The sequence below is a fragment of the Gymnoscopelus microlampas genome (assembly GCF_963454915.1).
Source record: "Gymnoscopelus microlampas genome assembly, chromosome: 4".
Classification (NCBI taxonomy): domain Eukaryota; kingdom Metazoa; phylum Chordata; class Actinopteri; order Myctophiformes; family Myctophidae; genus Gymnoscopelus; species Gymnoscopelus microlampas.
Window position 1 is genome coordinate 57,089,661 of NC_139941.1, and position 14,793 is coordinate 57,104,453.

The 14,793-nt window shown below is 37.8% G+C and overlaps 2 protein-coding genes across 2 annotated transcripts in view; both read left to right on the plus strand.

Annotated features, from left to right (window-relative positions):
• The window catches only part of LOC311044154 (mediator of RNA polymerase II transcription subunit 27-like), a gene marked incomplete at its 5' end in the record, with an annotated part of 192,628 nt that overhangs the window by 75,294 nt on the left and 102,541 nt on the right, over window positions 1-14,793 (plus strand). The gene's annotated exons all lie outside the window — the stretch shown is intronic.
• Window positions 4,546-11,281, plus strand: LOC311043233 (uncharacterized protein; the record flags this gene model as incomplete). Its single annotated transcript, XM_084054409.1, has 3 exons — window positions 4,546-4,739; window positions 5,902-6,101; window positions 11,208-11,281. 3 exons carry the CDS (start codon window positions 4,546-4,548, stop codon window positions 11,279-11,281), a joined length of 468 nt encoding a protein of 155 aa, XP_083910535.1.

Genomic DNA, 14,793 nt, shown 5'->3' on the forward strand with positions numbered 1-14,793 from the left:
TCAGGACTGAACTGAATTTAATAGGTGAGAATAAACAGATCAGAATAAACTGAAGAGACTTGAGTACATGTACTTAGTTACTTTCACTGCTTGTGAACATCTCTAATCCTGCACTTTATCTGACAACGCATCCTGTACTACTTGAAAGCATTTTAGTTTTTTCATGTCATATGAAAGCAGGAATCATAACTACACATTGACATGTTGTCATGTCATATGAAAGCAGGAATCATAACTACACATTGACATGTTGGTTGTACAGTTTGACCCACCAGTTTAGGAGATATGGCTTATAGAGTGATGTTTTGCAGAGATACAGAGAGCTGAATAGACAGAACCTGAAAGGTTCACTTCAGTGATCTGTGAAATTTTAACACCTATCCCAGAATGCATTGCTTGAAAGGTGGGGGTCTGAGAGGGCCCAGGTAGATGACAATTACAGCCACCACAATGTGACGGATAAAAGTAGGTGTGGCCACTTTAATGGCCAGGAGTAATTTTTTACTAAAAACTAAGGGTTGGAATGGATTCAGGACCCCTGAAAACCTATAATTAGACATCCCAGAAGTTCATTTTGGCCAATTTGAATTGTTCCAGGTTTTTGCCCAGGCCCTCCGGGTACCCCAACTTTGATTGGCTCCCACAAAGTATCCCAAGGGAGTTGGGTTGGAACAAATTGAGAGGTGTTTGTAGACACCTTTATGAACATGTTTGTGAAGAAAGCTAGTGTTAAGCATTTATATTACAGATTGGTCAGACATTAGGCTAACTTTCCCTAACTAATTATCTAACCCAGTGCACAATACTACTAATAATAAAATAACACATTTAGCTCCTACTAGTGTTGTTAGGTAGAGTAAACCTGACTCTAGAACTACCAGAAGGGCCCTGATCATATGGGCTTAAATGACACAACACACTCTGTGTGTGTGTGTGTGTGTGTGTGTGTGTGTGTGTGTGTGTGTGTGTGTGTGTGTGTGTGTGTGTGTGTGTGTGTGTGTGTGTGTGTGTGTGTGTGTGTGTGTGTGTGTGTGTGTGTGTTCAGCGTCACTGGTAAAATGCTGTTCATGTTCATTAAACATCAATCTAAGCCTCATTACATCTCACTGCTGAAACCATCGATAGCTTTAAAAACACACTGGTCATGTGATCAAAGTGTCACATGAGAAGGATGTGTGTGTGTGTGTGTGTGTGTGTGTGTGTGTGTGTGTGTGTGTGTGTGTGTGTGTGTGTGTGTGTGTGTGTGTGTGTGTGTGTGTGTGTGTGTGTGTGTGTGTGTGTGTGTGTGTGTGTGTGTGCGTGCGTGCGTGCGCGTGCGCGCGTGTGTGTGTGTGTGTGTGTGTGCGTGCTTGCGTGTGTGCGCATGTGTGCGTGTATGAATAAACTGTATGTATATTTGATATATCAATATAACAGTACGTTATTCAGTATATACTCAACAGACATAATGTTTATTTATATTAATAACAATATAGATATATATTTCATTTATCAAAATATACATATAATGTATGTATAACAATATACATATACTGTATGTTTTAATAATATAAATATAACAATATAAATATACTCTAATATATTACAGATCAGAATAAACAGATCAGAATAAACAGATCAGAATAAACACATGTTTACCTCAAGAGAAGTTCTGGAGTCTGAAAGAGAATGAAGGAGGACTCGTTTTATAGTTTAGAAGAATCAGCCAATCAGATTAAAGATATGATGTTACATCATCTGTTTCCAGAAAGACAACAAAGTGGATTTTTGCACATAATCATGTATATAGCTGCTGCTTATGAACCTTATGTCTCCTTATGTACATACTGTACCTTATGCACCTTATGTCTCCTCATGTACATACTGTACCTTATGCACCTTATGTCTAACCTCATGTACATACTGTACCTTATGCACCTTATGTCTAACCCAGGGGTCATCAATATGTCCGTACATGGACAAATGTGTCCGTGGCAAATTCTTCATTTACACACCATTATAATGTTCTTATTTTAATCATAAGACCCAATTACTGAATGTCAAGTCTCTGGGTTTTCTTCAGAATATGTTTGGCTCTGATTTACTACAACACTATATATGACACATTAGGAGTCCTACTAGTGGTTCTCAAATGTTTTATTTGCAAGGACCCCCATAACTCTGAGAGTGTACAAATGGAACCAAATGGACCCGTAAATATCTGGTCACTTCAGAAGAGAAAACCCAAATAAAATGCTCTCCACTCCACTGGTCTACTCTGCACATATGTATTATTATGCAGGGTGACAAGGGGGTGTGGTCTCTGAAGACCATATTCACACGGCGGCCATTTTATTATTAAGTTACAGTTTTTCTCGAATGTCAGAACACATTTCTGGAAACTGCCCTCCGTTTTCACTAAACTCTAAACACAAAACACTTTTCTCAAGCTAGCTCCTCAAAAACTCGCATTCTCTTTGCAAAACCAAACTCTCACTCCAAAACCCAAACTTTCACCACAAAACTGTGGCTCCTATGGCCAAACCAAAACTTTGACAACAAAATCGTCCTCGCAGCTTGCAAAAATGTAAACACTATTGGGTATCAATCACACACTTCAATAAAAATTGAAAACACAATGTTCAGGGTGTGATGTTCTATATATCCCATCATCTGTATAGTAATCACATCTGTATAGTAATCAATAGTAAGTCACAGATTCTTTTTGGGGGAATTGAATCCCATTTATTGATGACAACTAATGGGGAAATACAGTACAAAATAAAACATGTCAAAAATTCTCCTTGGCCTGCTCCTCCTCCTCCTCCTCTGTGTATTCCACCTCTGACACGAACTCTGCCTCTGTCCATTGTGTTGCTGTTTGGCACCTTCAGCAAACTGTGCATTCTAAACTGGCCTATATAGGTGTTGTCACATCAGTGGCAGGTGTCTTCAATTTTGAGTCACCGTGTTTAAGCAATGACACCTGTGCCTTCGTTGTGTTCAACTTTTGATGACTGAGTCTACCATTTTGCATCATGTGAGCAAAATGAGTTCAGTGAATGAGAATGTGTTCATATTGTTGTGCAACGTGTGTTTTAGCAAGTGCGAAAGTGTTTAGACTAAGTGCAAATGTGTTTAGAGTTCTGCAACGTGTGTTTTGGCAAATGCCAATGTGTTCAGAGTTTTGTGAAATCGGAGATTGAGGTGAAATGTGTTTATAGTTAAGCCAACTGGGGGCCTGATTTATTAAATGTGTTTAGGCAACTGGTCATTGTGCTCAGAGATCTAGAAATTGTGCTTTAGCAATCGAGAAAAACTGTAATGAAATGCCACCCCGTTTCTTCAATGCAAAATGACAAAATGGCCGCCATGTGAATATGCTCTAGTATTTCCAATTCCATAGTGTAAAATAATACCAGTCAGCGTTCCATAGTTTTTGTGTAAACCCCGTCCCCTCCCACCCTTGTGACAGTGTGTGTGTGTGTGTGTGTGTGTGTGTGTGTGTGTGTGTGTGTGTGTGTGTGTGTGTGTGTGTGTGTGTGTGGTTGAAGCTACTGACAGGAAACTCCTCAAACTTAATTTCACTTCCTGATTCACTCATTAGCCAATCAGGATCATTATTTTATTAAACATCACCAGTTAGAGGGAGACACAGACAGACAGACAGACAGACAGACAGACAGACAGACAGACAGACAGTTTGTTGTCACAGGATCTCTCACAGAGAGAGAGAGAGAGAGAGAGAGAGAGAGAGAGAGAGAGAGAGAGAGAGAGAGAGAGAGAGAGAGAGAGAGAGAGAGAGAGACACAGTGGTACTTAAGTACAATTTTGAGTTACTTTTTACTTTACTGGAGCATTTCCAATTTGCAATACTTTTACTTCTACTCCACTATATCTCAGAGGCAAATATTGTACTTTTACTCCACTACAATTATTTGAAAAGTTACTAATTACTTTGCCAATAAATTATTACATTATAAAACATACATTAACTTTTAACTTTAGTCATATTTTATACATAGGCTATTTGAAAATAGCAGATCTACAAGCTCACAACGCGTCGCGAGGCTTTGTGAGCATGTACATCTGCTATTTAAAAAAAATTGTGATACTTTTACTTTTCGAGCTTTAAGTATATTTTGATATACTACTACTTTTTTGACTCACTTAAAAAATGACTTTTTTTAAGTCCATACTGCTATTCATAGGGCTGCACATGTGTCATGTGTTTCGCTAGCCAATCACAGTCCTGAATTTGCAAAGTCAGCCAATCACATTACAGTTAGTGGTGGTGACACAAGCTGTACTGTGATTGGCTGACTTTGCAAAAGTATCGATTTGCATTAACAATGGAAGGGTTAGGGGTGTAGACTGCGTAGTAGACTATTGGCCAATCACGGTGCAGGATTGGTCAGTGTCCAAAACTCACTTATAGGGGGCGGTTACACCGCCCCAAAAATATGAGTATTTTCTTCCACTTCTCCAAGCGGCTCTCTCTCACATACGCTGCTTCATCATCATACGTCATGACGTCAGCATGGACGGTGGGTTACGTCATTCAAGATGGCGGCGCCCGTGGAGGTGTTTCTGGTGTCGCTTGGTGAGAGGTTTCCTTCATCAAACATCAACCCTCTGCACGCGCTGGCCGACAGGAAGAGCTTTAATGTGTTGTTTATGAACACCTCCTCCTCCTCCTCCTCCTCCTCCTCATCCTCCTCCGCGCACCTCCTGCTGTTCTCCTCCTCTGGGAGTCAAAGGTAAACAAACATGTCAACAAGCAGTGTAGCCATGGGTCACGTGACGCTTGTCTGTCGCGAGCGTCATGTCAGAATTTCAACCTGGTGTTTGCACTTTCTCCATTAACAGTCCGTACATCTACATAAACGTTCATATTTTTAATATAAAGTGTTTACCTCATGGCCATGGATGTTACAACCATTTACGGGTCTTTATAAGTACCCGTATCTTCAGTATTGTTCAATAAAAAGTATTTTAATCCGATCGTTGGCCATTTTCTTATCAAGTTATAATGTATCAGAGTGCAGTACACCTCCCAACCGATAGGTGCGCGTAGTTGAAAGCACATTAAAAAAATGGCCACCAATCGGATTAAAATGCTTTTTATTAAACAATATGGAAGATACGGGTACTTCTGAGGGCCCGTACATAATGTTAACATCCGTGGCCATGAGGTCAGCACTTTATATTGTAAATGTGAACGTTTATGTAGATGTACGGGTTGTAAATGGAGAAAGAGACAACACCAGGTTGAAGTTCCTTCATGACTGTCATGATATGACTGTCATGTGTCAGAGTGATGTTATTTATGTTTATGTTATTATGTTTCAGTACTGGAGTACTTTTTCCACCACCAAGCAGTGGTGATTTAGTGAGAGAAATAAGCAACCAGGACTATGAAAATAAGCTACTAATGTAGTTTATAGACCACATGAGACATTTAAACCTACACACGGTATACATCTGCTATTTTCAAAACAAATGTTGAAATAAAATGTGTAATATTGTAAACATTGTAACAACACAAATGTAGTATATGGGGCTCCCTGGCACTAAACATGTTCAGATGAAGTACGTTTGAGTAGGAAGCAACTGTCTTTAGTTGCTATAAACAACACAAGATGTCTGGAATTTAAATATATTGTTATACATATTGTATAGCTATTGAGATATTTGGCATACATATTGAGATATGTGCATCGCACTGCCCCAGAATAAAGTAAAATAAAAACATAAGTGTTCAAATTAATTATTTTCTGTTTTACAATGGTGGCAAAAATGGAGAAAATAGTGGATATACAAGCCCTATTTTTGCTATTTATTTATTTATTTAAATGTTTAATGGTAATGGAGGAAAAGGTTATAAATAATGGTGATACTGATGTGTTTTTTCTGCTCTAGTAAAAGAAGCATCTTCATCTGTGTGCATCTGAGGAGCTCTGAGGAGGAGGAGGATGATGATGAGGATGATGAAGGGGCGCTCAGACTCCACTCCAGTGGGTTGTTCCTCAGACATCACCGGATCTCCAACCGGAGCCGTGGCTCCGCCCACCTGGTGGCCACGCCCTTACCTTCACCTTCATCTCTGGAGATGTCCGGAGGTACAGTGTGTTATTGTTATTATATTGTTGTTGTTGTTGTTGTTAATATAGTTTTTAGGACCTCAGAACGGTCGCCACCAAGTATTTCTAAACGTATTTGAAAACTTTAGTTACTAGTTACTTTGCAGAAATACATTATTACATTATAAAACATGCATTAACTACTTCAGCCCTATTTTATTTGAAAATAGCAGATCTACAAGCTGACATCGCATCGCGAGTAAAACTATGTCTAAACCTAAACTTATTCCTAAACGTAACCTCAGTAAAACTATGTCTAAACCTAACCTTATTCCTAAACGTAACCTCAGTAAAACTATGTCTAAACCTAACCTTATTCCTAACCTTAACCTCAGTAAAACTATGTCTAAACCTAACCTTATTCCTAAACTTAACCTCAGTAAAACTATGTCTAAACCTAACCTTATTCCTAACCTTAACCTCAGTAAAACTATGTCTAAACCTAACCTTATTCCTATAACCTTAACCTCAGTAAAACTATGTCTAAACCTAACCTTATTCCTAACCTTAACCTCAGTAAAACTATGTCTAAACCTAACCTTATTCCTAAACTTAACCGCAGTAAAACTATGTCTAAACCAAACCTTATTCCTAACCTTAACCTCAGTAAAACTATGTCTAAACCTAACCTTATTCCTAACCTTAACCTCAGTAAAACTATGTCTAAACCTAACCTTATTCCTAACCTTAACCTCAGTAAAACTATGTCTAAACCTAACCTTATTCCTATAACCTTAACCTCAGTAAAACTATGTCTAAACCTAACCTTATTCCTAACCTTAACCTCAGTAAAACTATGTCTAAACCTAACCTTATTCCTATAACCTTAACCTCAGTAAAACTATGTCTAAACCTAACCTTATTCCTAACCTTAACCTCAGTAAAACTATGTCTAAACCTAACCTTATTCCTAACCTTAACCTCAGTAAAACTATGTCTAAACCTAACCTATTTCCAGTTCTTTTACTTCTACTCCACTACATCTCAGAGGCAAATATTGTACTTTTACTCCACTACAATTATTTGACAGCTTATTTACTAGTTACTTTGCAGAGTTAGATTATTATCTCAAAACATACATTTACCCTATATATATTTTGGCCATTTGAAAATAGCAGATCTACAAGCTCACAGATGTGACGCATTGTGAGCTTGTAGATCTGCTATTTTCAAAAGATTTGTATACATTTTGAACTTGTGAAATGGGACATTCTGCATGAGGAGTACTTTTTACTTTTGTACTTTAAGTACATTCTGACACCAATACCTTTGTACTTTTACTCGAGTCAATTTTGAATTCCGTACTTTTACTTGTAACAGAGTATTTCTATATTGCAGTATTGATACTTTTACTTAAGTAAGAAATGTGAGTACTGTTTCCACCTGCTTTTCACACAGTTAAACAGCTCAAAATAGTGATTCTGCCATAAATGCGAGATTGCTTCAGAACCACTCACACACATGTCATTACTGTCTGTCTGTCTGTCTGTCTGTCTGTCTGTCTGTCTGTCTGTCTGTCTGTCTGTCTGTCTGTCTCTCTGTCTGTCTGTCTGTCTGTCTGTCTGTCTCTCTGTCTCTCTGTCTCTGTCTGTCTGTCTGTCTGTCTGTCTGTCTGTCTGTCTCTCTGTCTGTCTGTCTGTCTGTCTGTCTGTCTGTCTGTCTGTCTGTCTGTCTGTCTGTCTGTCTGTCTCTCTGTCTGCCTGTCTGTCTGTCTGTCTGTCTGTCTGTCTGTCTGTCTGTCTGTCTGTCTCTCTGTCTGCCTGTCTCTCTGTCTGTCTGTCTGTCTGTCTGTCTGTCTGTCTGTCTGTCTCTCCAGTGGTCTCTCTATAAGGTGGTTTTAGGAACAGGCAGCAGACACACTCTCATGAGGGACGGGTCAGGATTTAATTCATAAATGTAAGTTTGCTCATCCTGGCGCTTCGTTCACTATTTCAGGAATAAATGTCTTTGTACAAAATGTTAACTATAAAGATAACAATGAGGCCATTTATCCACATTGATGAATTGTCTATTCTTATATTCTGTATTATTCTATACCTGCATATTATTCTATACCTGCATATTATTCTATACATGTATATTATTCTATACCTGCATATTATTCTATACCTGCATATTATTCTATACCTGCATATTATTCTATACATGTATATTATTCTATACATGTATATTATTCTATACCTGCATATTATTCTATACATGTATATTATTCTATACATGTATATTATTCTATACATGTATATTATTCTATACCTGCATATTATTCTATACATGTATATTATTCTATACATGTATATTATTCTATACCTGCATATTATTCTATGCATGTATATTATTCTATGCATGTATATTATTCTATGCATGTATATTATTCTATACATGTATATTATTCTATACCTGCATATTATTCTATACATGTATATTATTCTATACCTGCATATTATTCTATGCATGTATATTATTCTATGCATGTATATTATTCTATACCTGCATATTATTCTATACATGTATATTATTCTATACCTGCATATTATTCTATACCTGCATATTATTCTATACATGTATATTATTCTATACCTGTATATTATTCTATACCTGCATATTATTCTATACATGTATATTATTCTATACCTGCATATTATTCTATACCTGTATATTATTCTATACCTGCATATTATTCTATACATGTATATTATTCTATACCTGCATATTATTCTATACATGTATATTATTCTATACATGTATATTATTCTATACCTGCATATTATTCTATGGATGTATATTATTCTATGCATGTATATTATTCTATGCATGTATATTATTCTATGCATGTATATTATTCTATACATGTATATTATTCTATACCTGCATATTATTCTATACCTGCATATTATTCTATGCATGTATATTATTCTATGCATGTATATTATTCTATACATGTATATTATTCTATACCTGCATATTATTCTATACCTGCATATTATTCTATACATGTATATTATTCTATACCTGTATATTATTCTATACATGTATATTATTCTATACATGTATATTATTCTATACCTGCATATTATTCTATACCTGCATATTATTCTATACATGTATATTATTCTATACCTGCATATTATTCTATACATGTATATTATTCTATACCTGCATATTATTCTATACCTGCATATTATTCTATACCTGCATATTATTCTATACCTGCATATTATTCTATACCTGCATATTATTCTATGCATGTATATTATTCTATACCTGTATATTATTCTATACCTGCATATTATTGTATATTTTCATCCACGGCTCTGCTCTGGTCCAGCTGTATCAAACGTCATAAGTGATCGTGGAATTTTCCGTGGCTTTGAAATGACACTGAGGTCATTCTGATCCTGTGAGGCCAACCACTCCACCACTCTGTCCTCACAAATAATCCTCAGCTCCTCATAGGGGCGGGGCTTAGGCGCGAGTGTAGGAAGCGAGGAGAGTGAGCGAGTGAGCGAGTTTGGGGGAATGGAATTTAGCCTCTGAACCCTGTAGGCTTTTTTTTTACTACATTAACCCCTTCAACCCGGGAACACATCTGTGTAACCACTTTATCCATGTTTTATACTAAAAAAAATAGCAGATATACAAGTTCATAGCGCTGCACTTGCTGCCGTGCTATGAGCTTGTAGATCTGCTATTTTTATTGCTCTAAATTGGTGCAAGTCTTTGAATATATATCTTTTTTTAAGCATTTTTTTACTCAAATCTGTCCTTCTGGGGGTCCCTGGAACTAAATATTTTGAGATGGGGGTCCCTGGAACTAAATATTTTGAGAAGGAATCGACATACTTTGTATATTTCTATGTTGTACATCGGAAGTGTTATTATTTGCACTAAATGTAATGCAATTTGACAATGTTCTGTAAATTAAAAATTGCTACAAGAAAAGAAAAAGTGAACTATGTGTAACCGTTTATTTGAATATAGTTTGACCACATGAAACCTGTATACATCTGTTAATTGAGAATAGCAGATCTACAAGCTCACAACTCGTCAGGTTTTTCGGGTTGTTTTTCTTTTTATTTCGGGTTTAATTTGGTTATTTCGGTCCAACAAAATGTACTCCTTGAAGTGGAGTAGTATATGGATGCATATTTATAGCAGAAAGAGCTTCACATTTAACTATAGCCATACATACTCATTCAATTCTGAACCGATTCTTAAAATAAATAAATCTCTATTAGCTGTGAAGGGAAGGGTCAAATACCTTTTTTCACAATGTGCACTGATAAAAGAATCACAGTAACAGAGATGAGCAATAAAGAAAGAGTATGCACTGTGCAATGTGAAAGCTTTATTTTATGCTTCTTAATATCAAGAACACAATAACAGTTAGTGATCCAGACCCTGTGTAAGCAAGTGTAAGCAAAAGCAAGCTGTGTTACAAACACAATAACAAGTGATCCATACAGTATAAGCTTAAGCAAGCTGTGTGTTTCAACCCTAACAAGTAGTGATCCAGTATATTCTCTTTTTTTCTGTTTGCATACTGTGAAATATGAACTGTATTCTGTATGATGCTTACATTTTAGATATTGTGTCTTCTGGATTTATTGGCAGAAAAGTCCTTAATCAAAATCCAGTTTGCGGAGGACGTCACTCTCGAATGACATTAGAGTCAGACTATTTAGCCTGTATTGTCCCATTGTGGATCTCAGTCTATTCTTTATTAGTGCCAGCTTAGAGAAACTGCGCTCACCACTTGCATTAGTCACAGGTAATGTCAGGTAAAGCCTAAAAGCAATGTCCACATTTGGGAAGTAGGACTGCAGATTTGTTTTTCCCTCAGAGACTGGAAAAGCTCTATTGCAGAAGAAGTATCATCACTGCTGATGTATTGTTTGTATTGGACAACCTCTTCCACAAAGTTTAACTCCAAGTCTGTTGAATATCTCCTCTGGAGATCAGCTGCTTTATTGCACAGCTCTTGTGCAGACAGAGCAGCGATATTGTTCAGGAAGCCAAAAGTGTTGCTGAGGTCATTATATGACTTATACCTGTGATCTAGTTCTGCAATTAACCTATCCATAACAGTCACATATACACCAGAGGAGAACTTTTCTCTGCCTGATAAGTTAACCTCATGTGCTGTGGACTCATCCACTTGAACTGTACGTTTTCTTTGTCTATCTATGTCTGCTTTGTGAAGTGTTGAGACTGTTGGAGACATCATTTTAGCTTGGGCCTCAAACACATCAAAGTTATCTCACAAGCCTCAACCATCGGACTAAATCAACTGCATTACACAGGTCCAGACGCACAGCCTGTAAAGCCTCACTTGTAGTCCCAAAACGCTGGAGAATACAATTCCACATATTACTCAGAAAAGCAACCTCCAGTTTGTTCATTGTTTTGTAAAGTGACATTGCTTCTTTTGGAGTTGGAGCGTTTTGTTTGTTGTTATCAGCAATGCTCTTAAGTGAGTCTTGAATATTTGCATAATTTCTGCACAGTGTCTGTGTGGCTTGTGCGTGTGCAGCCCATCTGGTGTCAGAGAGAGATGTCAGTGTTTCAATGCGTTTGTTTTCATTGGCCTGTAAATCCTGCAGTTACAACTGTCCTTCTAGCTGTTGACTTGGAACAGAAGTTGAACACATTTTGAAAAAAGTTGAAAAAATCATCTGTCTCTAAGCAGCAGTTGACGCTGCTGACACCAACCAGATTCAGTGTGTGCGCTGCGCACGGGACCCATTCAATTAGTGGATTTATCTCTTTGATGCGAGCTTGTAAACCTTTATAAACTCCTGACATATTTGCAGCATTGTCTTAGCATTGTCCCCTACAATTGCCTATGTCAATATCCATCTCCTCTAAAACAGTGATCACGGACTCACACAGAGCCTCCCCTGTGTGGCTTTGTATAGGAAGACATTTTAAGAAGCGTTCATAAACGTCGCCTTCGGGTGACACATAACGTAAAATGAACGTGAGCTGATACGTGTGTGAAACATCGGGGGTTGAATCAAGGCTAATTGAGAAGTATTTGGCCATTTTAACTTCACTGATGATATCTGACAGCACCCGATCACCCATCAGCTGAATAAGTTCTTCACATATGGTCGAGGAAAGATAAGAGGGGGTTTTGTTTTGTTGTTTTGTTTTGATTATGTTCCACTTAGTTTAGCCTTGTAAAGCGACTTTGAGTACTCAAAAAAGCGCTATATAAATCCCAGGTATTATTACCTGATCCAGCATTACCATATTTTTCTATGTGTGACTTCAAAAATGGGTCAAACTCACCTATTACCTCAAGGATGCCCAAGTAATTTCCATTGTCAGGCCTGCCATTTATTTCACTTGTGCCCCGGAAAGCCATTCCCCGCTCTGACAAAAATGTGACAACTAGCACTACTCTCCTCAGTACATCTGTCCAGTATGTATACTGCGACTCCAGCTGTTTTCTCAGTTCAGTGTCAATTACTCCAATATCTGATGCACGTCTAATGTATGTTAACATGGCCTTCCTGTGGCTGTCACTGTTCTCATGTTTGGGTCATTTTTCCGAGGCATGTTTCCAGTCACTCCAGCCGGTTTTAAACGGGCATTGTCCATTTCCATCATCACAAAACAGTCGGCAAGCAAAACAATAAATTGAACCAGTGGACGGGGAATAAAGAAGCCATTCTCTGGACACCAGCTCGCCGTTTTGGAGCTCACGCTTGAGTTCACTCTTTTGCTCCTTATCCACCGCCTTATTTTGACATGACCCTAACCCTAACCCCATCTTTATCCAGTAGTATTGAACTCTGTCATCAACTTTACCCCAACCAGCAGGATCACTGTTGTAGGAATCCTCCGTTGTTTGGGCCGGCTGGGCCGCCTCAACAGGCAGTGTAACTTTTTGCGCTGCTGGTGCCCGACCCTCTGCTTCAGACTGTGGTGACTGGGTATATGAGGGCCCTGGCTCAGAAGCCTCTTCCAGCAGGTTTCTGCCTTTATCTAGGTTCACCCCCACCTAAATGGTAAATAATCATTGGGGCATTTATATAGTATAGCGCTTTTATCCAAAGCGCTTTAATGAGCATTATTATTGCCAGACCTGAAAGGTATGGCCTACACGAGCCTTTGTCACCAATGTGTCCATACATGGTATGTCTGGTTGTGGTTAAGTTTCTTATGCATGAATAAATAGGCACAGACTAGTCGTGACATCACTATTATGTCACAAGTATAAATACGGTTGGTATATAACGTAAGACACAATGATTTCAGAACAACACCGGCTTAGGTCTGGCACAACCAGGTCTCCTGGTCTTATTTAAGTTACATTTACCCATTCATTCACACACACACACACACACACACACACATTCAGTCACACACACCGTGTCCGCACCCGACAAAAACAAACCATGCAAGGCACCAACCTGCTCATTGGGAGCACTGGGACTTGTTGCTCCCAGCAGTTCTACCTCCTCATCACTAGAGTTATTGGGGTCTGGGGCCTCATGTTGTGTCACTGCTTCAGATTGTACAGCTGCGCTAGCAGCAGACGCTGTAACTGTCTTAATTAGGAGATATTAAGATATTAAGATATATGTGTCTATCATCACGAGACTGCAGTTGTTGAGCGCTGTAAATAGACAGTCTTGTGACAGCTGTGTTTTTACTGTCTTAATACGTTGCTGTGTGGACAGAGATATGTTTGTAAACGGGCCGTGTAGACGCAGATCTTAACGAAAACTAAAACGTTTATTTAAAAGAATACCCGTGTACGTGTGAACGAAAAATGAGTCTCTTCATCATCAACATGGTAAACAAAGGTTTGTCCTTGGCAGTGGTGGAAAACCACTGTTGCGTCGCATCGCGTGAGCTTGTAGATCTGCTATTTTCAAATAGCCTATGTATAAAATAGGGTTAAAATGGTTAATGTATGTTTTATGATGTCATAATGTATATCTGAAATGTAACTAGTAAGTAAAGTTTTCAAATAAATGTAGTAGAGTAAAAGTGTAATATTTGCATCTGAGATGTAGTGGAGTAAAAAGTAGAAGTATTGGAAATTGTAAATAGTGGGTTTGGTGTGACCTTGTGGAAGTCAAAGTGATACAATGTGACACAATGTTTCTCCTTCTTTTATTGATATTCAAACCAAGCAAATGAAACCCACAATCTAACGGCTAAACTTCAAACCATTCATGGTCAGGGGTGCAGATCCCAGGGAGAAAGAGGGGACATGTCTGACACAAAAAAGTATTTAGAAATAAATGATATCATTTAAAATACATATTTCAAGGTTTTGTTTTTGCCACCTGTGTGTCCTGATCATCAACAACTACCAAATAAATACATCCACAAGCTTCTTCATCATCTTCATCATCATCACTTGTCCACAGAGCTGTTAACTAGTTTAATGAGTGAAGTTCAGCCAATATGAACGGATAGAAACACAACAGTGGAGCTGAAAAACGGAAAGATAAATAATACTGATCAAGGAATATCTAAACTGTCTGAATTAGACACTTATTTTGTTCTTTACTTTAGTAAAGTTTGAACGACCTTTGTTATTGTTGACATTAGTTTGTTTCATATATTGAACATGGATTTGGTGTTTATTTAATGCTAAATGTCAGACAAACTGTAATCATTGTGAACATTATTAGTTTGTTTAAAATCCAAG